Genomic DNA, 25,423 nt, shown 5'->3' with positions numbered 1-25,423 from the left:
TTTCCTATGAAGGAAGGGGCAAAGCATCAGTCAGCAGGTTGTGTGAGTAGCAGCAATAGGCTGTTGAAAAAAAGAGGACTTGAACAAAGCAGTCTGTCTACAGTTGTAGTTTGCGTTCCTGAGCTGTGAGGATTGACTTCCAGTTAATCCCTTTTGTAGTCTCTGTGTGATCTGTGTTGGGGTTGGTTTGTTCCCTTTTTGTTTTCTGGGGCTGAGGTTTCTTGGGCTTGTTTTGGGTTTTTTTTCTAGGTTTTGTTCTTTGTGCTCTCTCTCGCTCTCTCAATATGTATAAAATACATACATCCTTAATTTTCTTATTTTACAAGCAGAATACCCCAAACTTGGTTTGCTGACCTAAAACTCTCTTTAATTTCAAACAGGAAATGTGAACACGAATTGCTTTGCAATTGCAAAAGCAAACTGCGTTTATTCTGTGGTACCGGCCTGAGGCTGGAAAATTCCTGTGGTCTGTAGAATTGCGCATTTCTTCTCTCTCATAAATATTTCTGTGGATTCCACCAGGTGTTTGTTAGAAGCTGCCTCATTTACCTTGCTCTGGGACTTTCTATCTGTGAATGGCTTGCATGTCCTTTGCATTGTGTCATAAATTATTTCCTACTCTTGTATTTCTGAAAGAAGCGAGTGATCTGTTTTCAAATGATGGGATCCATATCCTACTTGGAGAGTTAGGAAAACAAAGAGTTACAGTGATGGTAACTTTTCCTCCCCACCTTCTTTGATCACAGATCAGCTGGCTCCAGCTTCAAGCAGTATGGCAAAGGTGAAATGAGAGAAGCCTGGTATGCGTGGCAGGGAGAGCACCATGCTGTTCTGGGTTGTGTTTAAGAAATGAGGTTCACTTAGGATTTTGTTATTAGGTTTGTCAAAAGGCATTTGTCAAGGCATCATGATACGGGCTTTCCCCTCCAGCCGGGTGTCTGTGTACAGCATACCAGCTCCATACGACTCTGAGCAGACTGCAGGGCAGGTAAGAGATACCAGCTAAGCTTTACAGTAGGAACACAGTAAATGATCTCTCTGCCCACTCTGGTGTGTATTGACCTCTGTTCTTCATGTGCAAATTGTTCCTAACCAAAGAGATAACAATTCCTGCCCCCCCCCCATTTACATAGTTTGAAATGCATGGTGCAAACAAGCAGCCAAGAAATATGTAGGTTTCGCGTGTGACATAGCTGATAACATGGAAGATATTTTCTCAATTTAAACCTCTTTAAAAACTAAAAAGGTAAATATACTAAAATACGGTACAATAGCTCTTCTTTTGTTGTCTTACTAATTGATGCCTTCCCATGTCTTTCTCTAGGAAAGTCCGCATATTCGCTACTGCCCATCCTGCCGAGAAGGCTTGTGTCAGAAGTACTGTTTCTTCAAGTGGATGAGGTTGTTTTTCTGGAGAAGATGGCTTCTAGGAACATTACCTATAGTTTCTTTAATAGTTACAGTAATCGTGCTAGTCCTGCACTATTCATTCTGTAAGTGTTACTTCCCAGCACGGTCTGGATGGGATGAGTATTTTGCACTGTGTGAATGATTGGTATGAAAAGCTCTGCACTAAGCAGATAAGCACGTAATACTTGTATAAACTACTGACTTTCTCTTCTCCTTCATGTGTTTGCTAAAGCAACAAAATGCACAATAATTAGCAGTTGGTGGTTGCACAAGAATAACGAAGGTATGTATTTTATCTCTAAATTTTTTGTCTCTGCTTGTGAATACCATCGTTATTATAACTGTCATCTTTCCCAAGAACCTATAGGAATTAACTGTCTGTCTTCTAGTCACTTCCCCAAAATGGAATGGGTACCTAACTTTTGTATGTTCCTTCCCAGATCTCAACACAGCCATTAAAACTGTATCTCTTCAGGAGGATAGTGCTGCAAAAAATGGAAGTTTAGCAATTAAAGCTTCCTGGTAGAAATGCCTTTCTGAACCCATACCTGATTCCTCTCTTTTCCTTCTGGGCATTATTCTGTCAATGGGACTGACTCAGCACTCTGGCTATTACTGCATGTTTCTCTTAAGAACTAATACCTACAGATGCCAAGGACAAATACATGCTTCTGCAAGCCTCTTGTTCTGGAAAGTTTTCCATGATGTTAGTAGGTGTGCTAATTTCTTTATCTTTTTTTTTTTTTTTCCTCAGCTCCAGCTTTCTCCTATATTTATATCGGTGGAAGTGTAGAAATTCCTAATTTGACTTATACAAATGACCTCAATGATCCAAAGTCACAGAAATTCCTCCTGCAAGCAGAAGCAATTCAAAATTATGTAAGTTCCCAGAAAAGTGTAGCAATAATTTAAAAAATATTTATTACAGAATGAGACTGGGAATGAGGAGAAGACTTCAGTTACTCACAATTTTTTTTCCTTCAAAATAATAAATTTAAAACTAGTAAATGCCTCAGTGGTGTACAGCTTTAGCAAAGTAGCTAAACAGCTGCAGCTGTGTGTCTCACAGTAAGGACAACATTTTTCTAGGTAATAAACCTGGGGGCTTCAAGGTTATGGATAAATTGTTCTTCTTAAAGGGATTAGGAGTATGTTTTTTGTTTTACTTTGCTCAAATAGTCTTCCTTGCTACATTTTTCTGTTTGATTTTTTTTTTTAAATTATAGCTCCAATTCAATGCTTAACTTTTTGTTTTGTTTTCCCTTATTCCCCACAACAATGCTTGCTTTCTTGCACTTCTTATGTGAGTTCCTATTTGTGAGATCAATACTGTTTCCTGGATACATGTGAACAGCAGTCTTAAACACAAAGAACTTCTCTGTTACCCTGTATTTCCCCAAAGAGGTAATCTAGTGTCTCAAAGCTGCTTTGTGCACAGCCAATACAAGTTGCTCATGTCCAGATTATATGCTGGAAATTTAAAGACTGAAATAAAAATATAAAGGTATTCATAAAGGCTTCTTTTTCATAGCTAATTATCAAGAGCTATCTCAATGGTCTTGAAATGTGATGTGACTTAAAAATAATATATTTTTTTTTAGTGGAAATGAATGCACATTTATGGTTCTTATTTGATACATTTTGTGAAAATGATGGATAGTACTTGTAATATGGGAGGGGTGAAGAAGAGGAAAGGAAGAAAAATTCAAATACTTTATAGCATAAGAGTTTATATTGATACTAATATCTAATGCTTTACATTTTCTTTTACCATTATTTAACTGTAAGTTTGCAGAAATACATGAGTCTTCCTCCTTGGGAAAGTACTACTTGAAGTCTGTAGTGGCTGCTTTCAGGTGCGTACTGTTCCAGCATATGGTATAAATTTGAGATATTCAGTTGTGTTTGTCTTATCTTTTTTTCCTGCATTTTAAATTAGTTATCTGGAAAAAGATGCAGAACTCTAACAGAGAATGAAAAGTGCAGAAATGCACGTAAGTATGTGAGCTAGCTAATAGTGTGACTAATGTCTTGCCCTATAGAATCCGTGAGAAAAATGAAGTCTGATTAATTGTTCCTTGGTTTATGGATTGCTTTGTAATCTATTCATCTACTTCTGATTTTTGAAATCACAGTTCAGCAGGCTTTCCCTCTACCACTTTGCAGAATCTTATTTTGGTTTTGTCTGTTTAAATGAGGTTCCTTTTTAACCTCTCAGAACAAAAAATAGAGTTATAATTTTGGGTAGGACACTCTACTTAAGTTCCTCATGAGAAATGTAAATACATTGAGCAGATAGCTACTACATTCCTGATAGGCTCTGAAAATTTCTGAAAGGTCAGTCCGTAGTACATTTTGAAAGGAGGAGTGTGACGGACTGTCTCTTTGAATTACTTAAGTAATACTTTGTATATGTACACATACAGATTGTTTACTTCAACAAGAATTGTGTGAAATGTTGTATCAAATGTATAGGCATAAAATTAAATTGTTATATGGTGCTAGCCTCAGTTAAAAAAATATTAAGGAAAATGTGTCTGGAGCGGTAATGTGATTATTGCAAGAATTTTCCGAGAGGTGTATTTTTCAGTCTCAGTGAGTACCTGTTTAAGCAGCATATTTTCAAAGTATTTCTACTGTATAGAAAAAACAATTGTTAAACAAGAGAGCTTTTTGCCACCATGTTCAGCTGCAACACTTTGCACAGCAGTTCAACTGGCTATGAAACTGTGCAAGCCAAAAATGCAGACCAGTGGAAAGCATGTCCAAAATACTAAATAAAGCGATGTGGTTTTTTCCCTCCACAGTGAAGGAGAGTCTGGACTTCGAGCTTACTACTGGAATACATTCTGGGCACCACAAGATATGGTTGCTTCTCTTAAAAAGTTAACCCCAGTGGAACAAAAAGAAATCAGTAGTAAACAAGCATCTCATACGTTCAGTTCTTCTGGGGAGGAAGATTTTGATCTTGTTGCAATGGAGCTTTTTGGTAACAATGTACCTGTCATTTAATACCTATTCTGTCTATTTGTCTTTCTCTGGTTTGTGTCTTTGTCTTGCATGGCTGATAGTTATTAAATTTCAGTTTCAGATTCCACAGAATATGATGTGATGCTAAAATCAGGTAATTATGCTTCTATCTCAACTGTTATCACTTTTGGGGAAAAAATCCTGTAACAGAAAAATGGCAGTTTCCCAGTTATTCTTATACCTGTAGGGCCTACGAACCAAACCAGACTAGGGATCTCCCTGGCCTGTGTTCCAAATAAAGTCTGGGATGAAAATACCTTACAGCTTTTATTTTGATGTTCTGACTAGAATGGTTGAAATTTAATAGTTCCTGCTGAACTGAGCTGTGGCTCCTTTTCTTCGTATCTTTTAAAAAGCTACTATACAAAATGATATGTAATTTATTTGCCTTGGAACTAGATAATTTGGGTTATTCATAGTTAGTGATCAGTCATATACTGTAGAGCTTTAATTCCCTTTGCCTGGTTTCTCCGTATCAAGCACACCTCAAAATTGACTTCATATACTTGGTGTTCTGGTTGCACAGAATGGGGTGAAGAGAAAATGGCAAAGGAAGCAGTAGGTTTCAGGCAGGGGTGGTAGCAGTTGCAGCCAAGTCCCCTCCTGCTTGCTGAGTGTGCGATGAGCCGGTGGTGGTGATGAGGGATTGTGCTTCCTTGGCCAGAGCAGGAGGAGGTGATGCATCCTGGTAGGGAAAAGGGGATGGAGCTGGAAGGTAAGGGAAAAAAAGAGACTAGAGCAGTCAAGAAGTGCGGGTAGGCAATTGTTGCCACCTCTTCTGAAATTTTACCCAATGACTTAATTTATCTTTCAACTTAACAGTTTTTCAGCCACTGATCTAGCTTCTTTTGTATAGCAGTATCCTTTGACCTGTATGCCAAGCCAGGTAACAACAGGACTCTAACTCTGATGAATCCCAAAAAGTCTTTTTATCAATGGAGGCTGCGAGTTCCTTCTAACTATGTGGTGAGACTGGTAGTTATCACTTTGCATGGTGTCACTCCAGAGAGCTGTGCATCACACCACTTATCAGCATATGATTTCCTTCTTCCTCTGCAGAACAAGATCATTACAAGGTATGATAGTACAGAACAAAGATGTTTTATTGAGCTGTACAGAAACTCTCTGAAACTGTAGCGATATCAAATTGATATTAAACAGGCTTCCAAAATCTAAGACTCCAAATACAATTTAATTTAAAATCTTGTATAAGGCAACGAAATATCTTCCATATTATCCTCCCCCCCGCCCCCCAAATGAATTAGAATCATAGAGTATCTTGAATTGGAAGGGACCCGTAAGGATCATCAAGTCCAATTCCCTGCTCCTCACGCAGGACTGCCTAAAACTAAATTGTATGACTTAAGAGTGTCATCCATGCACTCCTTGAACTCTGACAGGCTTGGTGCCGTGACCACTTCCCTGGGGAGCCTGTTGTAAATTCTCGTTGGGTTTAGTCTACATTATGACTAATTTTTAATGGTTTTGAGTTCATACAATTACTGTCACAGCTCAAAAAGATACAGACTTTAGTATTTTTAGAGTACTGTATTCTATTACATTTAGAAAATACATGTTTTATAGCAGGCAAATCCCTGTTCATAACAGTGATGGTGTGTCTATGGAAGGCTCCACCCTCAGAGTCAATGTGTAGTCCATTTGCATAAGTGAGATCAGATGATATTTAACTTTCAGTGGCCACACTGCTTCCTCTTTCCAGAGTCAAATTTCACATATGGACACATTATCCACTATGAACATCTCTTCATTAACAAAATAAATAAACAAGTTTTAGAATCTGAGGATGGATGGTTTCAAGGAGGGAATTTTTTTTTGTTCTTTTGTTTTGTGTTTTTGTTTTAAAAAGAACTTTCAGGAAGAGGCTAGCTGAGCATGCAGGTTCAGTTAACAGTGTCTGAAACGCACTTATTTAGTGGTGCTTTAACTTACTTGAGTAGGTGGTCCTCTTCAGCTCTATTAAAAGACTTATTTCTCTCCTTATGCAACAAGACACAAGAGCTTGCCATTGTTGGCATGAAGGCCAGACATGAAGTGAACACGGGGGTTTTGTAAGGATTTAGTCTTGGATTGTAGCATGGCATGGAGAATCCCGTTCCTGATGCTGGGCTGCATCTGCTCTGCTGCTGGTTATGGGTTGTTGCTGAGACTGTTACTTGATTGCATATTATTAGCAATGGCTCGGCTTTTTAGGAACTAGAAACGTAGAGTGGGCCACATGCATGAAAGCACCTAACAAAACTAACACAGGTGTATGACATAATGTGTCCAGAGAACATTGATGCAGTCAGCTGCAAGACAGAAAATTCAAGAATGTGCATTGATGTCTGTCTGTCAAAGAACCGGAACAGAATTTGGTGACTGAAATTATGTTAAAAGCCTGATGGTACCTCAAAAAAAAATTGGCTTTTTTGGGTTACTTTTATTGCCACCCTAGCAAATCTGTGTGTTTGCATATGCTTATTAGTTTTCTACTTAAGTATGTCACTAGCAGCTTTTAGCTTAGGACAGATGCGGTAGAACTAATAATAATATCTCCAATATTCGTGATGGCCAGGAATCACTTTATTTAGCTGTTATTCCTTGACGTTCAGGTCTAGGATCACAAGTGGTGACTAAAATAATTCTCACCAGTTTCTGTCAACTGCAGTAATACAGCTATTCAGTGACAAATACTAAAGAGTGAGCCAGGATTTTGAGACGTACTGTAGAAGTAGGCGTCTCATGCGGACAGCTCTTCTCATATGTGTTTGCCTTGCTATTCTGATGATACTGTGACAAAAGTTCCAGCTAGAAGATAAGCCAGGCTGTTAGCTGGGTAGAGGATCAAGGTGCTGAAAGATTTCCACATGGCACTGCAGAGGGGACTCAAACTGTTCATTTTATAAAGAATTTGACTGGAATTATGATAAAAAGAATTTAATAATGTCTGCAAAAGAGAGGTAAATCACAGATCTATTGTCTGGTGTCCCATATGGAATGGGAGCAGGGAATGACCTACTAAAGCAGAAGATGACTACTTTCAGTTTAAGGTTCAAAAATTTGATTTTAATACTGCCACTCTGGATCTCAGTGACATCAAAGAACTCAATGCAGGGCTGTGATGGAAATAGTCTGTTACTGTGAGATCTGATCTTAATTGCTTTTGTTTGCTGTGCATAGAAACAGAAAAAAACTGTTAGAAATTTTTCACGCGCAGATCTGTCAGTCAATGAAAAGAAATTCAAAACATGCTGTGGATTTCAAAATGGTATAAATATAAGAGTGAATTTACAGATGCAAGAAACAGCATCTCACATTACAAGTGGTAGTGAGTTTTCAAGCTTCAGGATATAAATTAACTCATTTAAACAAAAAAAGCACAATAAGAAGAAATAGTTGCCATGCATGGGGCTTCACATCTTGTGTGACAGCTTTTGTGACATGAAACCAAGCTGAAGGTTAATAGATTGCAAATGCTTTAGGCTTGTTGCATAGATGCTGCTCAACACTGCTGCGCTGGCGTTTGTTGTCCTTTTAATGCTACCCACGACTTCTCAGTGTCACTATCACTACTTAGGTATCATAACCTGGCACTGCCTTTCTGATCCTTCTACAGGTCTGAGAACTCCAGGACACCTGTTAGGCAAGAACATCCGTGATGTTCACCCTGAATGACTAAGCCTCAATGCTGGGGAAACTCTAGCATCTTGTGTTGTATCGACTGGGTGGAAGAATAAAAGGGAAGTGGTAGCCAGGGAAATACTTCTGAAATGCAGATGACAAGAGTGGTGTTACTTCTGTGAAGTTTCTCAGCAAAGATGACTGGAATGTGGGAAATGTTTGGGGTTTTTTTTAATGCAATTTTTGTAATATTTCAGATGGTGTGGACCTGGGGCCTGGACTCCTCCTGTAGTACGTTTAACTTCATCAAGTAATGTCATGTTGCTCACCTTCTCACTGGACCGAAGAGAAGAAAGCAACATATTAAAAGCTCACTTTCAAGCTGTTCCTAAGATCAGTGAGTAATTAACAGAAATAAGCATCCGATGTAAGCACACTTACTCCTGCTGTTGCCTCTAAAAAAGTTGATATTGCCTGAACGTATCTGGGGGGAAGGAATGTTGGCATATAAGTCAGGGAATTGTCATTCTGATCCACCTTAAAAAAAAAAAAAAAAAAAAAAAAAAAAAAAAGTCGTCTGAGAACTGAACAAAGAATAGGGTAATATTCTTTGGTCTGGGAGATTTTTCTTCCTGGTTACTACCCAAGCCATACTTCCCAGCCATTTCTCTTATTACCTGGTTAACACTGAGCAATGGTAGCAGAGCAGTCAGCATAAACTTCTCCAAAGCTTATACATTTCACCTTATGTCTGTGTGGATGCTTCTTAGGCAAATACTCATCCCATGCATGTTACAAATCAGAATTGCTTCATTGTTCTGAAGATGGATTCCAAATGACGTATAGCCCAGGTTTTGCTACAAAATATTGCTGTTTTCAAAATTGTCTTAATTTCTGTTATATTCCTGTCTGCATTTACTATGTTATCTAAAGGGAACCAAAAGCACTAAGGACTGGATATCTAGAAGAATTCTTGGTGGAAAACGAAACCTCAAAGAGATTGTTCAAATGTGGCATGAATTTTCAGACTGAACTGACACACAAACTTCCTGGTTTACATGAAATTAATTAGAGGTTTCACTTCATTGGGCTGAATGCTTTTTTAACTTTTGAAAATGTCTACAGGAAGGTCAGAAGTAAATTGGAGGAGGAAAGTCTGTTGTGTCCACATTTAATTGCTTCTTCCACTTACTATGAAAGAACGTTTTTTAAAAATCTTTGGTCAGAGGTGTTTTGTACTTACCCTTAAATGTAATTGGATCCAAAAATAAGAGAAATTCAGCATGCTGGGGAAGTGGAAGTTACGTAATTTTCTGTCAATGCAGGCAAAACCTGAGTTTAGTACTGTCACAACCCATTCTTCTAATTCTGTACGTAGAGAAGGGACCTAGCAAGTGAAGTAGGCTCTGTACTTTACCCCAGCTGAGATAACTGTGTTCCTTGCTGATATATTTCTCTCCCAGTGTGTGGTGGTCATTATATTTCCTGGAATGGGACATTGAGTTCCCCCTATTACCCAAGTTACTACCCACCAAACATTGACTGCAGCTGGATCATCAGAGTAAGTGCTGGGAACTCTTCTGAGTCATGATGACTTTGCTTTATGATATAGACATAAAATTGGGAGAAATGACTTTCAATGTGGGTGAAATGGAGGGAAAACCTACTAAGACCACTGCACCTGACTTCTCAGGCAGAGAAGTCCTGTCCTATGTAGAAGTGCTAGCTATGGGAGGGAAACATTGCCAGCTTGCAAAAGTTTGAGTATTATTCACGGCACAAACACAGTGATGGGTAAGATGACAACTCCTAGCAGCCAGAGAAAATTGCTAGTAGTCAGAGCTTTGCTTCTGTGTTAGAAAGAAAAAATGGTCATGTAAATCATGCCTCATATGACAGATCCCACACTGTGTTTCCCTGAACTCTGCAGAAACAGGACCTTCTCTGGCTCAGAAATTCAGCTCTGGATTTCCAGCAAGCTGTTTGGCAGGACTTTAGAATCTGCTCATGATTTACACCAACTCCCTGGTGTGTTTATCTGTTGCTCCATTAAGCATTTAACTACTTCTTTTGCCTTTCCCTGGAAAAGTATGCTATTCATGTCTATGAGTTAGTAACAGTCTCTACCTTTCACCTGCTCAATGAAAATTATTAGCAGCTTGTAGCACAAAACACTCATCTATATGCAAGAAAGGGAAGAAAAAAGCTTTCTAAACCAGAGAGGTCATAGCTAATGCAATCGAGTGACCAGCTTCCATAGATATCTTAAATCTCTTATTTGACCTACTGGAACACGTGGCAGTACAAACGTAGCATGAACCTCAGATACAGTGCTTTGTGCTGGCTGCAGGAAGGCTTACACTCCTTTAGCTGTCACAGTCTGGCCAAAGTTGGGTCTAAAAAGATTTCCATATATGTTTAAAATAGCAAAGTTTTTTGATCCTTCAGAGGTGCCAATTTGCATAATAAAAAATGCAGTATTTTCAATCTGATAATAAGTAAAGCAAGATTTACCATCTTAGAAGCACGGGCTTTTTCATTTTGTGGATGTGTGTGTCAGGATATTTATCCTTTGATTTTTAGGCACCATTGCCTGACTACAAGCTCTCATTAAAAATCCTCATAATACAAATTCAAGAGAAGTCTCCAGGGTCCAGTAAATGTGATAAAGACTGGTTAGAAATTGATGGGGTTAGGTGAGTAAATACACCGTTCTCTGACATATTAATTTGCACTTCAATGTTCTGCGCAACATACCGTACTTAAGAAGAAACGTCTCACCACTTCCACTGTAGAAGGATACATTTCAGCAAAAATCAGCATACTTCCACTGAATTTCAGCAGAACAATATTCTTAATCCTGCCCTAGTACCAAATATTTGTCATTATGTTAACTTAAGCATCCTGCCTTTTCTACGGTGATAGGCATTTACTTAATTTGTTGTTCCCCTTAAGAGCAATGACATAGAAAACCACAGGATTTTATGCAGCTGCAGTTGAACTGTAAATTCCTGGCAATGGTCTGAACATGGGTGAAGAGCTTGCATCATCTGAAGTTTCATTTTTCTATACCACTTACTCTTCAGTGATTGTAATTGTTTTCTGTAATTAAGAAAAATTGCAATGTGTATGCTTAAACACCACCACCACCTGCCCCCAGAACCGCCCCCCCCATCAACCCCCAAAAACAGTATTCAGAGTAATTTGTCTCTTGGAAGGAGTGCATTGAAACCGGCAACAGCTGTTGGATTTGGCTGTATGATTCCGTTACTGGATTTGTAGCCTTTGGGTTTGCAAACCTAAATGGGAAATCTGACGTCAAGCATGCTGAAAAGCGGTTTGTGCTTATACGGTAGATTCTGACATTGATCACCTTGCTGTATTTTGTTTCAAAGTCTGCTAGGCCCAGAAAAGTTGTGGAGTGGAAGGCATTTGTAAATAGGCTTTCTAATGCCTCTGTTGGGCTGTTTTAACACTGAAAAACAGCTGATCTTTATTTATTTTAAAGCTTTTTGGCATTGGTACCCTTTAGTAAAAGGAGAGGTAGCTGGATGATAATGGTCGGTTTGGTTAGAAACTAATTATTCTCACTTTTGCCTTGTTAGATACTGTAAAGCTCTTTCAGAAAACAACAGACACAGAGAATATGGCTATTCTGTCACAATCAACTTCCATTCCGATGAACTGGTCACCCACAGAGGGTTTTATATTGAATACAAAGCCTTCAGTCACACAGACCGTAAGTGAATAAGCATGTACTTAAATTTTTAAGGAGAAACGTTCGAGAAACCATGCTTGACAGACCAACCATATACAAATCCACCTGCCTTTTTTTCTCAACCTAATTGTAAGACGCGAATGTTTAAAATGTTATGTATTTAATTCAACAAATAGATGTAAAAAATTAGATAAAAGATGCCTTTAGAAGCATCTTTTAGTACTTATTTTCTAACTTTTAACAACACTTCTGTAAAATGGGAAGTAAAATTTCTCAATTTCTGTAAATCTAATTATTTGGAATTTTGCTAACATCTTAAAATAGCCAAACTGCAACATGAAAACAGTATGGCAGAGAGCCTCTAAGCACAGCTCGTCTGCCAACAGAAGTTAACCATCAATAGTTAGTCTTCTCTTTAAAGTCACAAATCAACATGCTATGGATCATCTTCCAGGTTTATACAAACTAAGTTTTCACTAAGAGTCAATGAGGACTCCCTGCTAGCAGCTGTTGCACAAATATGGGTTTCTTATAGCCCTTTCCTGACTCCCCAGTCTATGTACTTCTGGATCAGCATTAGATTTTGGGGGGTGCTTCCAGAGGGTGAAACAGAGATTTTCAGGAGATACACGTATTTACTTGGGTTATTTCTTAAAGAAGATGGATCTGCAATATATTCTTTGTAAATACCTTCTCTTTCCTTTACCCAATTAACGTCTAGGTAGCTAAAGTTCCCTGTGATTTCAAGAGATCAGTTCAGTTTATGAAACCTCTTCAGATCCTCAGCTTGCGTGACTGAGTGTGGTTCTGGTCATTGCTGACTTAGAAGTATTTACGTATTAAGATCTCTGGTACAGAATCTTGCTTCATGCATTTCTTTAGAAATAAGTGGCAGATTTTGTGGTCAGTCATTCTATAGGACTCAGATATTTTCAGGGATTTCTTTTTCCACAAATGTATGTCTCTTTCTACCGGAAAAAGTTACAAACTATACCGTGTCCTACGGTGACTCTGGTTACTGCTCAGAAACAGTTCAGAGACGAGTCAAAGCGTAAGAATACCTTCTTTAACAGAGAAAATCCCCAGTCTTTATTACGTGTACAAGTCTAATTTCTGTGTGCTCTGCTCTCTTTCTAGCACTGAGCCAGCTATGAGCAGATGGCTCAAAGCCATGTAATCAATCCTTGGTCACAATCTTCGGGATCTGTATTAAGACTCACCAGGAGGGGTAGATTAGCTGTGATGTGTCAGTATCAAGTTAATCCAGTAAAGGTATTTGTGGAAGGCTATCAGAGAGCAGAATGTCTTGAGTGCCCTGGTCTTCTATGACAGCCTTGCCTGTAGCAATAGTAAGGGAGTGGGGAATAATTATTTTCTCCCATGTCTTTAGTACCTGCAGTCACCCACCTCAGATTAACTTCTTCCCACTGTCGGGAGCCTACCAAAGCACAGTTATTAAAGATCACAGGCACTGCTATGAGTTGACCTCGAAAGCAAATGCTAGCCATCAGCTGAATAACTTCAGGGAGCGGTGAAGAGAACAGAGAGACTCCTGCTTTGAGCTAGTGCTGGCTGCGCAGTGGGTGCTTTCCTCCCACCAGAGTCATGTGCAAGGCAGCAAAGAGGACTAAAAGACTCCAGATTGGAACTGATTAAATAAATGTGGGACAAATGTGTTTGGTCCTTCAATCTGATTTAGCTGCTGATTTGTCTGTGGTGCTAGTGGGGAAAAAAGAAAGTTAAGTCATCTTGGCCTGGGCAGAAAGAGTTTTTGGCTACTTATTCTTCCACAGATTTTTTTTTTTTCCGTCCTTCTATCTGAAAAAGTAGAAGAGAACAAACATCATTGATATATTGCAAAGAAACGCTTTAGCGTCGATACTAGTTGTTAGTTTAAGTGAAAGTGAAATAAATTCTTGGTGAAAGGCTGTTTCATAATGAAATTACTAGATTTGAAAAGTGTTTGATAAAGCACTTATTCACATCAGACATGAAATTGGAGTGTAGTAGCGCAGAGATTAATTTCTACAACATTTTAATGTCAGGAAATTTGTATTTCTAATACTACAGAGAATGCCTAGTTTTGACCTTTTTTTTTCTTCTCCTTAGATGCTTCTGTGTAAAATACATTACTTTAACAATTTGAAGAGGCGTTAGCTATCGGTAGTAATTATGTATCTGTGCTGAATCACTTTCAACCCTTAGAGTGAGGCAGTGAATGTGAATTTAATTCTCTAAGTCCATTTAGGTGAATATTGATTCACTTAATACAGGCTGCTTTATAAAAATCTTTGGCAGATTATGCTAAGTAAGATAGCAATTCCTTTTTTAAGATGCAATTTAGTTTATAAATGACACTAGCTTTGGTTTTTAATAACCGTTTTAATATTTCTTCACGGTACACTCCTGCATTAATGCATTTAGACTGTAACAGCATTTCTAGTGCCATTAATTTCTTATTTTTTCTAGCTTGTCCTTAGATGTGCAGATAGAACGTACATTCCTTCAAGCAATCAGTCTGAAGGCTGGAAAGGCTGCTCAGAGGGTAGTGATGAAATAGATTGTGGTAGGGCAATTATTTCTTGTTTGTGTTCTCCTGTAAACAGTTTGTTCCAGGAAGTTTAGAGACTGGCTGAAATTGTCTTGAAAATATTGGTGGCTATCTTTAAGATCACATGAAGGATGTGGGTGAAAATCTAAAAGTCTGGAGAAGAGGCTGTGTAATTAATCTCTTTAAAGAGTGAGAGAACATTAAAAATGAGAAGGGAATTTTACACCAATCTTTACAAGTTAAGCTACCAAAAAAAAAAAAAAAAAAAAAAAAGCAAGCAACAAGTAGTCAAAATGAACTATTTGTAAACACTGAAAAAGGTATTAAAAACCAGCATGGGGTTTTTTATTTTGTTTTAGCCCTCCTCTGTGAGAGGATAAAGAGAGAAGAAGTTATACTTTGACATAGTCTTGTGTGACAAACTTATCAGTAGTAAGTAAAGGAAACACGGGGAGAAAAAATACAGAAAACTGTTTCCAGAGAATGATTACCAGTGACTCATTACCAAAATAGAAGGTTATTTTTACTGTCATTCTGCCAGTATCTGTTATTGGACATATTATAATTTTTGTTAGTGATCTAAATGATGGATTAGAGAAGATGCTTATGAAATAGGAAAAGTGCCGCACAATAGAAAAAGGGACATATTTAAGAGGGATGTATTTATAAATGATGCTCACAAGCTGGAGAATGTATATGGAGAAAATGATATTCCATTCAATAAAGACAAGAACTGAACTTAGGTAATCAAATACACATGTGGATTGCCTAAGTTGCTTTTCTGCTGAAAAATGGCTGGGGGTGATAGTGGCTCAAAAGCTGACCTAAGAGTCACAAAGTCATACGATTTTCTCTGTGTGTTTTGTGTTTGTTTGGTGTTTTGTTGTTTGGGGTTTTTGTTTGTTTGTTTGTGGGTGGGTTTTTTTGTTGTTTTTGGTGTGTTGTTTTTTTTTTTAAGTGTCACGCTAGGATGTAAGACAGAAGTTTAAAAAGATCTTCGCAGTCACCAGTAGGAAGTTTTCAGCGAGAGTACTGTATCCAAGTTGAGCACTGCACATCAAAGAAGATAGGGAACAATGAAAAGATGTCAGAAAGAGTGTCCAGAAGGTAATCCAAGGTCAGAGAGTGCAGCAGAAGTTAGGTAATGCAACAAGTCTCTCTGTCACTAGAGGCTACCAAAAGCAAGGTAGATGAATGTCTGGCAAACATGACACAGTAACATCAAGGTGACATCTGGTAGGGAGCATAGCACATGGCTGCTAGCCAGTATTTGGTTTATAAAGCATTTACAGACCTTTTTTCTTCAGGTTGTAATCCAGAACAGTTGAATTGCGGTGATGGGAAGTGTAGGCATCAGTATAAGACTTGTAAAGATGATGACAGCTGTGGGGAGGACAGTGATGAAAACAACTGCTGTAAGTATATATTTTCAGCTATTTTCCAAAAGATGGTGGAAGACAGAAGCAAGAATATGCTTATTTTAATGGATAAATGTAGTATTTCTATATATTTTTTCTAGCACAAAGCACAAGTTTCATAATAGTGAAAACAAAACATGCAGAGTATAACTAGTTCTTGGGAGAGTCTAGACAAGAAATTAATGAAGCAAAATCCAAGATAACAGTGATTTTAGTTAGATGACCTAACCACAGCTTGCTGGTGATCCTGTTAGAAGAGCACTTCTTTTCCCAGCTGCTGCCAGATCAGTACCAAATAATGTAAGGGAGAGAGATGTAATAGCTTTGGGACTTTTGCTTTTTGCCCCATGCATGGTCTCTTTACTGTAGATCCACCATGGCTACAGGTATTGCTAGTACTACTAATATCTCCCTAGTGACTTGCTGCATTTTGCCTTTATGATTTTTGCCTTGCCTAAATCTTAGGTCCTTGAGGTAGCCAGGGGTATGTCCTTCTTTGTTGAAAAAAAGAAAAAAAAATCCCTCCCACTGTTTAGAAGTCACTGTAAACAACTCATAATAAGAATAATAGTAATGGAAGCCTACTGCTGAAATCTGTCAAGATTCTCACACAGTAAACTGTGACAGCCCTTAGCCAAAAATTTATTGGAGGGAGGTGTAAAGCTCTTCCACAATTTTCTCAACTTCCACTTAAAAACAAAAAGGTTGACTTCCAGATGGTATCTACTGTGAAGATTATAACTCGTAATGCCAGTAATGCTGGTGAAGGTAAAACAACAGATTTGACAAGCCTAGCCTGCTCAGTTTAGAGTTAAGTAAAATGGGAGTGAGGACAGCTGGAGGCTCTTCTGTCTTTTTCCTCATGGACAGTGGAAACTGAAATTAGTGTGATCATTAATCAGAGTGGAACCTTCCTCCTGTCCCCTCTCCATAGAGGGACCAGCTTACACAGTACAGACTATGACTCCAGACTGGAATGTGTAGCTGTGAACAACTTTAACCAAGTAAATTAAATGTGCAAGGTTTTTTTTAATCATTTGAAACCATGGCTCCAAACACATGATGCTATCTTCTCTCTCTTATTTCAGCCTACAAAAATTGCTCCCCTTATGCATACAAATGCCTCAATGGAAAATGCTTGCTGAAACCAAATCCTGAGTGTGATGGGAAAAGAGACTGTGCAGATGGATCTGATGAAACGAACTGTGGTGTGGTAACATTTATTTTAAAATTAGTTAATGACTTGGGAAACTGAGTCAGGAGTTTGTGCTATGGTAAAGCATTATTGGATTAAGAATTCATTAAATCAGATGTAAATTTAAAAAAAAACCACAAACTCCTGGTAACATCTGTATGAAAATATCTGTCTTGAATTTTGTACAGTTTCATTTTAAATCCACTGATCCATTCTGTCTATGACGACTTATGTCAAGCAATGCACACTTCCAGGATAGACTGGTAGGTCTTAGTGCTTGTTTAAGCCGAGTGAAATGCAGCCACGGAGCTGTCTACGTAAGGAGGGCAAAGATAAGAGATTTTAGTCAAGTGAACTTTTGGAAACAGCCCAGCTTAGAATTGTGCTTAAATGTCTTTTTTAGTTACTAACCTCTTTAGAAAGCTGTGAGGGAGGATAGGCAATGATTGGTTCATTCCTGACCTGCCCATTGAGTGAAAATGGGCAAGTACCCTTACTATTTTACCAACTGAACAATAAGAAAATACTTTTCTTCCAAAAGCTTTGAGGTTCATGGATGAAAGTTTATGTATTAAGCATAGCAAAGTGCAATGACCTTGTGGTTCTTGTTACTATTTTATTTAATTATTTCTATTAGCTTGTGGAAGACAGCAGCTTAAGAAAACCAGAATTGTTGGAGGTGAAGATGCAAGATCTGGGAAGTGGCCTTGGCAAGCAAGTTTACAGATGGGGGCACATGGCCATGTATGTGGCGCATCTGTTATTTCCAATAGGTGGCTCATATCTGCTGCCCATTGCTTCCTGGATTCTGATTCTGTGAGGTATGAGGAAGTTATACTGTCATAGAGTATTTGCAGTTTAATAACCTTACAGTGTTGCTTTCAAAAGTCTGCAGTAGCTATTCCTTGTCTAGGTAAGCTGATACAGGGTATAACTCTGTGACATGATATCACTACACGAACCCTCAATATTATATTCTGCTGGCTTCAAAAGCGCTAAGTATCTGAAGTAATTATTTTGCCTCCATTGCCAGTGATTCCTGCATAATAAAACACACTGTTTTGTTAGCTTTAGGGTAAACACCATTTTTTATTTTAGAAGGCAGGGATTTTCTGAGTAGAAGCTATGGCCTCTTCTCCCAAGAAAAGGACTATTTATTGATAAGTGGAGTGTAAAACTCACCAATGTTCAGTTTAGGTAGTGTAAATTGAAAAGACATACCTTCTACGTGTGGCAAGGAGGAAATAGACTTTAATAACACACTTTTCTGACTTTCAAAGCATGGTTCATTGCAAGGGATTGGCCTTATAACACCAGGAAATTGTTGTTTTCAAAATAGTAAGTAAAAACATTATGCAATGTTCTGGGAGACAGAGACTATAGCGCATCTATCTTCCTAAGTGGTATTCTACTCCATTCACTTTGGTTTTGATGAATCTCATTAAATACTGAAAAGTAGGTAAAATAAGTAAACTGACACTGCATTACTTTCCAATGGGACATTCTAAAAACATTCTCTTTACAGATACTCCGTTCCTTCGGGATGGAGAGCATATATGGGCTTACATACAATTAATGAAAAGAACAATCGTGTAGCTATGAGATCAATCAAAAGGATTATTGTCCACCCACAGTATGACCAATCAATCTCAGACTATGATATTGCCCTGTTGGAAATGGAGACGTCTGTATTCTTCAGTGAGCTGGTACAGCCCATTTGTTTACCCAGCACCTCTAGAATATTTGTTTATGGAACTGTCTGCTATGTAACTGGCTGGGGAGCCATAAAAGAAAATAGTATGTTCATTTCCTGGATATACTTCTTGCAAGTTTGGATTAGTTTTAAACTTTAACACTGAAATATTTATAGTTGTAAGAAAAAGTACCTATGGTTTGCTTAGTAAGTCTATAAAAAGCTAGAAAATGTTCCCCTAGCTACAGTCTGTGAACTCTGAACATTTGCCTGGGTGGCAGGTGATAAGTGACAATATGCGTACGTAGGTGTCACAGACCATTGAAAAGCAAATGACCGTAGATTTACAAAACTGTGCCCATTTTCATGCTCATGGCTCATTTTATTTGGTGAATAGGTCATAAGCAATCTTACAGGTAAAGAAAATAGCAACTTACAACTATTGCACAGAAAGAATTTGTCTTTAAGTCTGTTTGACAATAGGGGGCTGTGAAATTGCAAAAAATATTGTGAAGGATCTTTGTTTTGTCTGTCTTAACCAAAGGCAATTTAATGTATGCCCCGTGAAGAGTTCTGCCCCTGTGCAGCTTGGAGGAGCAGGCTGCAGGGGGAGGCAGGGAAAAAGCAAACAGGTGGAGAGGGGTGGTGGGGCAGCCCAAGGGATCTTGGCTCTGTCTCTGCATTAAATGGGAGCCAGCTTTGAAACCCAGGCTTAGACAGCTCCTCAGCATTGCCACGGTCCCCACAACTGCGCCGAGACCTAGTAGCTAGTGTTTGATCAGAAGTCATATGCTATGGTAATTCTCACTTTCTTAATACGCCTTTTTAAAAAAAGGTTTAGATCTAGATGATAACATAATAGCCTAATGAAGTGCAAATGGCTTTACAATTGATGCCTTCTTACAATGTCTTGCTTTTTAACAAAATGATGTAGGTAATATTTAAAAGTTAATATAATGACATATGAGAAAAACATATTTTTCTATCTTACTTGTTTCATTCCCAACCCACCCTCAGAGCTGAATGAGCAAACAAACCAAAAACCAGTACTTCCTCCTATCATTCAGGTATTGAAAAAGTTACATTCACTGTTGGGCCAAAACATGACAGAGGATATTTAGTTCACAATGACACCTTATGCCAATACTATAGTACAGAATTAAGCTCTTAGCATCACTTGTGACTTACATGCTTGACTTTTTTTTTTTTTTAATTCTTTATTTTTCCCCTCTCAGCTTCATTCCTCAGCTCCTTCCCAGATGTGAGAGGATGGAGAATAATGTAGAAATTTCATTTAGAAGGACTTGGACAATGTTTGGATTACAGCCATAGTGTAAATATCAAAAAGCTTTGGGCGTAGTTTGAAATGGCATTCAAAATTAGTCACACTGTATGGAATCTTGTATTATAGTCATAATTTGCATGGCTTTTTTACTATTTTCTGGCAGAACAAGTTCATAAGGATAAAGACCAAGGAAATAGAAAGGTGATGCATAGGGACCTCTATGTCTAGAGGGTTATAGACAACAGCTTTCAAAAGCTGAGGGCAGGCAACAATTGAAGGGAGGGGAATTACTCTCCTGTCATCAGCTGGGTAGATTTTGAGTTTGGAGCAATTCTCTTTTGTTTTGACAAGTGGTATCTCTATTAGAAATTTGTACCACCATAACCTCTGTAATACCATTTGTATTTTTTCTAGGTCACCTTGCCAAAACACTGCAGGAAGCTCGAGTGAGAATAATTAACCAAAGTGTTTGCAACAAGCTGTACGACGATCTTATCACATCACGTATGCTGTGTGCTGGGAATCTTAATGGTGGTGTTGATGCGTGCCAGGTAATCTGGAACTTGTAGAAAAACTACAAAGTAATATTTACTTTCATTGGTAAATGGTTCAGAGTTGTCTGTTGTTTGTGGGTTTTTTCTTTTTTTCTTAGTAATAGAGTGAGATGTCTTGAGTGGATGGTTAATTTAACATGGCAATTAAAGGCTTTCCAAAATGAGGAAGGAAATTTGGCATAGATAATCTCTGAATCTCTTGAGAAATGTTGCTTTGCAAAGTCAAGGGGTAAAATGTGTTGAAAAGAATTCTTTTTCCTCTTCAACAGTTACATTTCCTATAAAAGAACAGAGCAGAGATGTAACGATAAAGGAATAAAGTTAGGGTCACCTGTGACTTTTGCTATTCATATTGATTTTTTTTTTTCCTTTTTTGATGTCTGGGTGTGGGATTAATAAAATACTGTAACAGTGTGATGAGTAATGTTAAAGGCAAAGGTAAGAGGTTTGGTAAATGCAGTTGCAATGCTGCCTTTTAGTTTCAAATGTTCATTTATGCACATATATAATTACTAGTTTAGATTACATCATGGTATCATAAGTTATATTACCTAGTTTATTTTCACACACATGGTCAGAAACTGCTCTTTGGATGTACTTTAAGTGTCTTGACTTTGCCGTCATTCTCCTTCTCAGTTATTAGATTAGTTGTGTACTTTATCAGTATTTAAACTTATTATGATGAATAACCACTTTCAAAATTACAAACATGGTTATTACACCAGTTACTGTGGAAAGGGAGAGAAACTTGTTACTAATTTTAGACTGTGGTAATTCGATAGAAATTTTGTGTAATGTATAAATTCTACTATTTTAAGGTAATAGAATAATTTTTGCAAGATCATAGCTCGTAATGGGTCAAACTTATTTATACACAATAGACTATTCACTGGATCTTCCTGCAGTCTCTAAGTTCTAATTTGATGAATTACTATTTTTCTTAAGTTTGTGCAGTTTGTCTGCACCATTCCACCTTAGACTGTGGAACTGTTTTGCTACAACATGTTGGTTTAGAGGTTTGATGTTATTCCAGAAAGTGTGTTGCTTAAGCAATGCCCTTGAATTATTAGATGGACATTTTAACGAATTTGGCTATACACCATACTGGTCGTTCCAATTTCCAACATAATATGCAGTGTTTGAGTCCTAGCATGCTGGCCCTCTGGGCTTTTAAGTTCTTAGTCTGGGTAGCATCTTCGCTATTGCTTTCTCTTCTGTCACTAGTATATTTCCTGTGCAGTGCTAGAGAGACATGGTGTTGGCAGTTCAGGAAATTCCCCACAGCACCCTGAAACCCTTTTACTACAGTTCCAGACTTGTGGGCATCCTGATTTGTTTCATTTCTTCACAGACACGTAAGGTGTGCATGTACTGCACAGGTTCTGTGAAGCTTCCAAACACCTTTCATCTTTAGAGGATGTGATACTTACAATGAGAAATACAACTTTTACTCTTTCAGACTCTGTTTTCTTATCACTCTAGGATGTACTTTGATCTCGGTTCCTCTTTATAGAATCCTTCCCCTCTCCAGCAGCATACAGCCCCTTCGGTCTTTCAGAAGCGGCTGTGTAATTGGCTGGACTGTGTAGCCTCCTTTCTCAAGCCACTTTGAGATCAGCCTCTTGCATTATCAAAACTGCCAGTGTGACAGCAGCCAGCCAGAGAGGAAGAACTGTTCTGGCTCCTTTACTTCTCTCTAGATAATTTTGTTTTGTTGTGTGATGAAGGCTTTCTATCGTTACTCTTTTTTCAGTACATGGCTTTCTTCTGACCTCTTCGATGTTTTAGCTCCAACTAGGAGCAGCAAACAAACCCCAGGGTCAACCTGGAGGCTGCTGATTGCCTTGTATGCATAAGGAACAGCTGCAGAGATGAGCTGCATTCATAACTGCTCGGAGTTCTGTTCGCAGAAGGCATACGATGTTAAAACGTGAAGGGCACAAAGTATTCGTGAGCCTGAATGCATTTTGATCCTGTGAACTGAACTAAATGAGAATTTTTACTTTTCTGCATCGCTGTACAGAGCGGCATGCTCCCTTTGAGAAGCCAGTTCTTACTTGCACATTCATTACGCTTTGTTCCTTCCTCTCCCTCTGTGAATGTAAACACAGTCTTGATTATGAAACTGCTGATAATACTTAATCATGCCTGGTTTGGTTTTGGGTTGTTCTGGTTGTTTGGGTTTGGGTTTGGGTTTGGGTTTGGGTTTGGGTTTGGGTTTGGGTTTGGGTTTGGTTTTGTTTTTTTTATTGGGGGTGTCTGGTATCTTTCTGTTCTTTTTTAATACACGGTATAAGAGTTCTGCCTTCAACCTGTGAACAACTTACGGTCAAATGGTAGTAGAATTCCTACTCCCCATCCCTGTCTTCTTTTCTCCCCATTCAGCTTGTGATCAGTTGCTTCATGAATCCTCTAATGGGACATTAGCAATGAGTAATTTTTTAAGCTTCTTGCCATTGCTTTATATTGACTAGTGTGCTACTTCCATAAGTTAAAATAAATTGAAAACATATGACATCTAGCTGGGTACATTCTATCCAGAAGTAATATTCTAGTATTAAATTGTAATTTGAGAAAGAGAGGTGTAGGTATTTACTGTCCTTAAACAACCGAGCTTTTGTTACAGTGCTCTGTGTGTGTGTGCGTGCGCACTAATGGCTGAACTCCCTTCATTTTAGGGAGATTCTGGAGGTCCCTTGGCCTGCACAGGAAAGGGAAATAGGTGGTACCTTGCTGGCATTGTGAGCTGGGGTGAAGGCTGTGCTCGGCGCAATCGTCCTGGTGTATACACTAAGGTGACGGCACTTTATGACTGGATTCGTCAGAATACAAACTGATGTGCCAAGGAGAAAACGCAGATCATCTCCCTTATGAAAGCTGCGTCCTACAGTAGTCTACCACGTCCATCTCTGATGATGTAACATGAAAGTGCCATTGACTGTTTCTTTGTGAAAGAATGCACTTTCTTAATGAAGAAACTATTATTTGTTGTTCACCTAGTAGTAGCTGTTCAGATTCAGAGCAACTTCAGATTCCTTATGGATTCATCTTCCTTATCCCCAGCAGCAGAAACAGCACTGCCTTAAAACCAAAATAAAATGGGTTAGAACCTGTAACAGAAATCCAGCCAGATCTCTTTCGCAAATCTTCTCCCCTCCTTCCATCTCCCCTGCTATCTATATATCCATATATGTTTCCACATACACATATCTGAATATTCATGGCCACATCCCATATATACACCTATATATTATCTTAGTGATGTTACAGGATTCTGAACACAATTATTTCAAGTTTCTTGAAAATACAAATGCTATAATCAGTATAGTGTACAAAGCTGAGATTAATTCATTCTCTAGTTATGCTGCCGCTGCAGGACTGTTCCGTTCTGGGCTGTAACTTTTGGGTTGTCTCCTGTGTTTTCCTAAAAACATCAGATATACAGATCACAAATGTTAGGATGCAAGAAATTTTCATTAAAGAACTGGAAGAGCATCATTTAGGTTCTTTGGGACGATGTTTAAATAAGAGGAAAGAAATACTCAGCTTTAGTTCATGAAACAAAAGGAAACTTTAGTGCTTGCTTACATTCTCTTTACAATTTGAACATAGCTGTAGGGTCTGATGTTTGCAATATGTTACAAGTGTATTTCCCCAGCTCTGGCTCCAGCACACTTTGTGAATTTTTAGCATGCTCCTGGTGGGTTTGCACTGCTTTTCCTGATGTCCTTGGTCTGCAGCAAGCAGAGTTTCAGGGTCAGGATTTTTGTTTTGTATCTTTTCCCGGGCTGTGCTCACATGGCCACCACTACATTGAAAGGGACACAAAAGGAAAAGGGGTTTATGTTGTTGGATGCATCCTTGGGGTCAAAGAGAATAGAAGACGAGATGACAGCCACATTCCTTTAACTCTAGCAGTAAATCTAGCTTTGATAATTATAATCTCCTTATGAGCCAATCAGCCCAAACCTAGCTGACTTAAGGTTTCCAAAGCTGTTTATGGTACTTAAGAATGCTGGTATTCGGTTTAATAAAAGATATATCTAGATGGTCTTAAAGTTGTGCTCAGTATTTGGAAGTGTTTAGCTTTCACCTTTAATGTATAAAAATAAAATAATGAAGCTGGCAATTTGAATACCAGTCATTGCTGTCCACACAGCACACTTTTATTCTACAGTACATAAATATGCGATTCTTGTTTAGTTTTAGACCCACGTTGGCAGCATGTGGGGAAAACGTTGGAATGAGCTACCACTGTAATCTGCATACAGTGAGATTCCTGTGTCTAACACTGATACTGCTTTTCCTTCCTTTCTTGCACTAGTGTTGGGCATTTCCCTCCCCACAATGCTTGTGTCAAACTTACTACATAAGCTATACTCAAAGCTTATATTTGGGGGGGTGGGATGGTAGTATCTTTAATGTCTAGTCAGTCATTCACATCTTCCTTTTCAATAAACACGTGCTAAAAACGCAAGTGGCTATGTTTTATTTGTTTGATTGTGCCTCTGAAGCTCTAATTCCCAGGTGCAATCAGAACTGCATTTGTACCTTGGAGTTTCCTCTTTTTGTAAAGCTGAGCCTAACTTGTCCATTTTACTAAAGTGAATGTTTAAGGGCACAAGTTTCTTTTCCTTATATTGAAACCAGAGATGCCTTCACTACGGAAGAAAACAGTTTTCCTGCTGTTCTGTTTTAGATAAAAACCTAGGCCAGAAAGTTCAGATCAGTTCTCAACTTCCCTTTTTTTTTTTTTTAAGAGTTTCTGAGCTCCATGTGTTAGAAGGGTCAGTTACTTCACGTGCAAGAAAGGCACCAAGTGTGGCAGTCAGATCACCAGACGAAAGAAACTCAAGACTTTGTAAGGAGCTCCTTCACACATGTAAATAAAAGGACTTTGGCTTTTGCAGGGTGAGATCCATAATCATTAACTCACTTGACTTTAAAA

At 38.4% G+C, this 25,423-nt stretch overlaps 1 protein-coding gene across 3 annotated transcripts; it reads left to right on the top strand.

Moving 5' to 3' along the window:
• The first annotated feature begins 370 nt into the window (after positions 1-370).
• Positions 371-25,393, top strand: LOC104314897 (suppressor of tumorigenicity 14 protein-like). Of its 3 annotated transcripts, none has more exons than XR_011325083.1 (17): positions 371-988; positions 1,325-1,493; positions 2,165-2,289; positions 3,199-3,266; positions 4,218-4,399; positions 4,496-4,534; positions 5,300-5,516; positions 8,319-8,458; positions 9,525-9,622; positions 10,645-10,757; positions 11,667-11,800; positions 15,638-15,745; positions 16,837-16,956; positions 17,581-17,764; positions 18,469-18,649; positions 20,336-20,472; positions 23,154-23,257. XR_011325083.1 is itself a non-coding variant. In XM_069785529.1 (17 exons), exons 1-17 carry the CDS (start codon positions 908-910, stop codon positions 23,310-23,312), a joined length of 2,346 nt encoding a protein of 781 aa, XP_069641630.1. In that variant the 5' UTR covers positions 372-907; the 3' UTR covers positions 23,313-25,393. The 3 variants fall into 3 exon arrangements, 2 of the variants coding, with proteins under 2 accessions (XP_069641631.1, XP_069641630.1); XM_069785529.1 differs by having other exon boundaries at positions 372-988; positions 18,469-18,740; positions 23,154-25,393; XM_069785530.1 differs by lacking the exon at positions 23,154-23,257 and having other exon boundaries at positions 20,336-21,103.
• The last annotated feature ends 30 nt before the right edge of the window (positions 25,394-25,423 follow it).

Source organism: Haliaeetus albicilla, chromosome 6 (genome assembly GCF_947461875.1).
Source record: "Haliaeetus albicilla chromosome 6, bHalAlb1.1, whole genome shotgun sequence".
In the NCBI taxonomy this organism is placed as follows: Eukaryota; Metazoa; Chordata; class Aves; order Accipitriformes; family Accipitridae; genus Haliaeetus; species Haliaeetus albicilla.
This window is presented reverse-complemented; position numbering and strand designations above follow the sequence as displayed.

What these genes read in the sequence shown, in the direction of transcription:
- LOC104314897 (XM_069785529.1), top strand. Translation starts at nt 908, where the DNA reads ATGATACGGGCTTTCCCCTCCAGCCGGGTGTCTGTGTACAGCATACCA. An exon ending in TCTGTAGTGGCTGCTTTCAG is followed by an intron (nt 3,267 to 4,217) that starts GTGCGTACTGTT and finishes TTCCCTCCACAG; the next exon opens with TGAAGGAGAGTCTGGACTTC. An exon ending in TGATGTGATGCTAAAATCAG is followed by an intron (nt 4,535 to 5,299) that starts GTAATTATGCTT and finishes TTTGTATAGCAG; the next exon opens with TATCCTTTGACCTGTATGCC.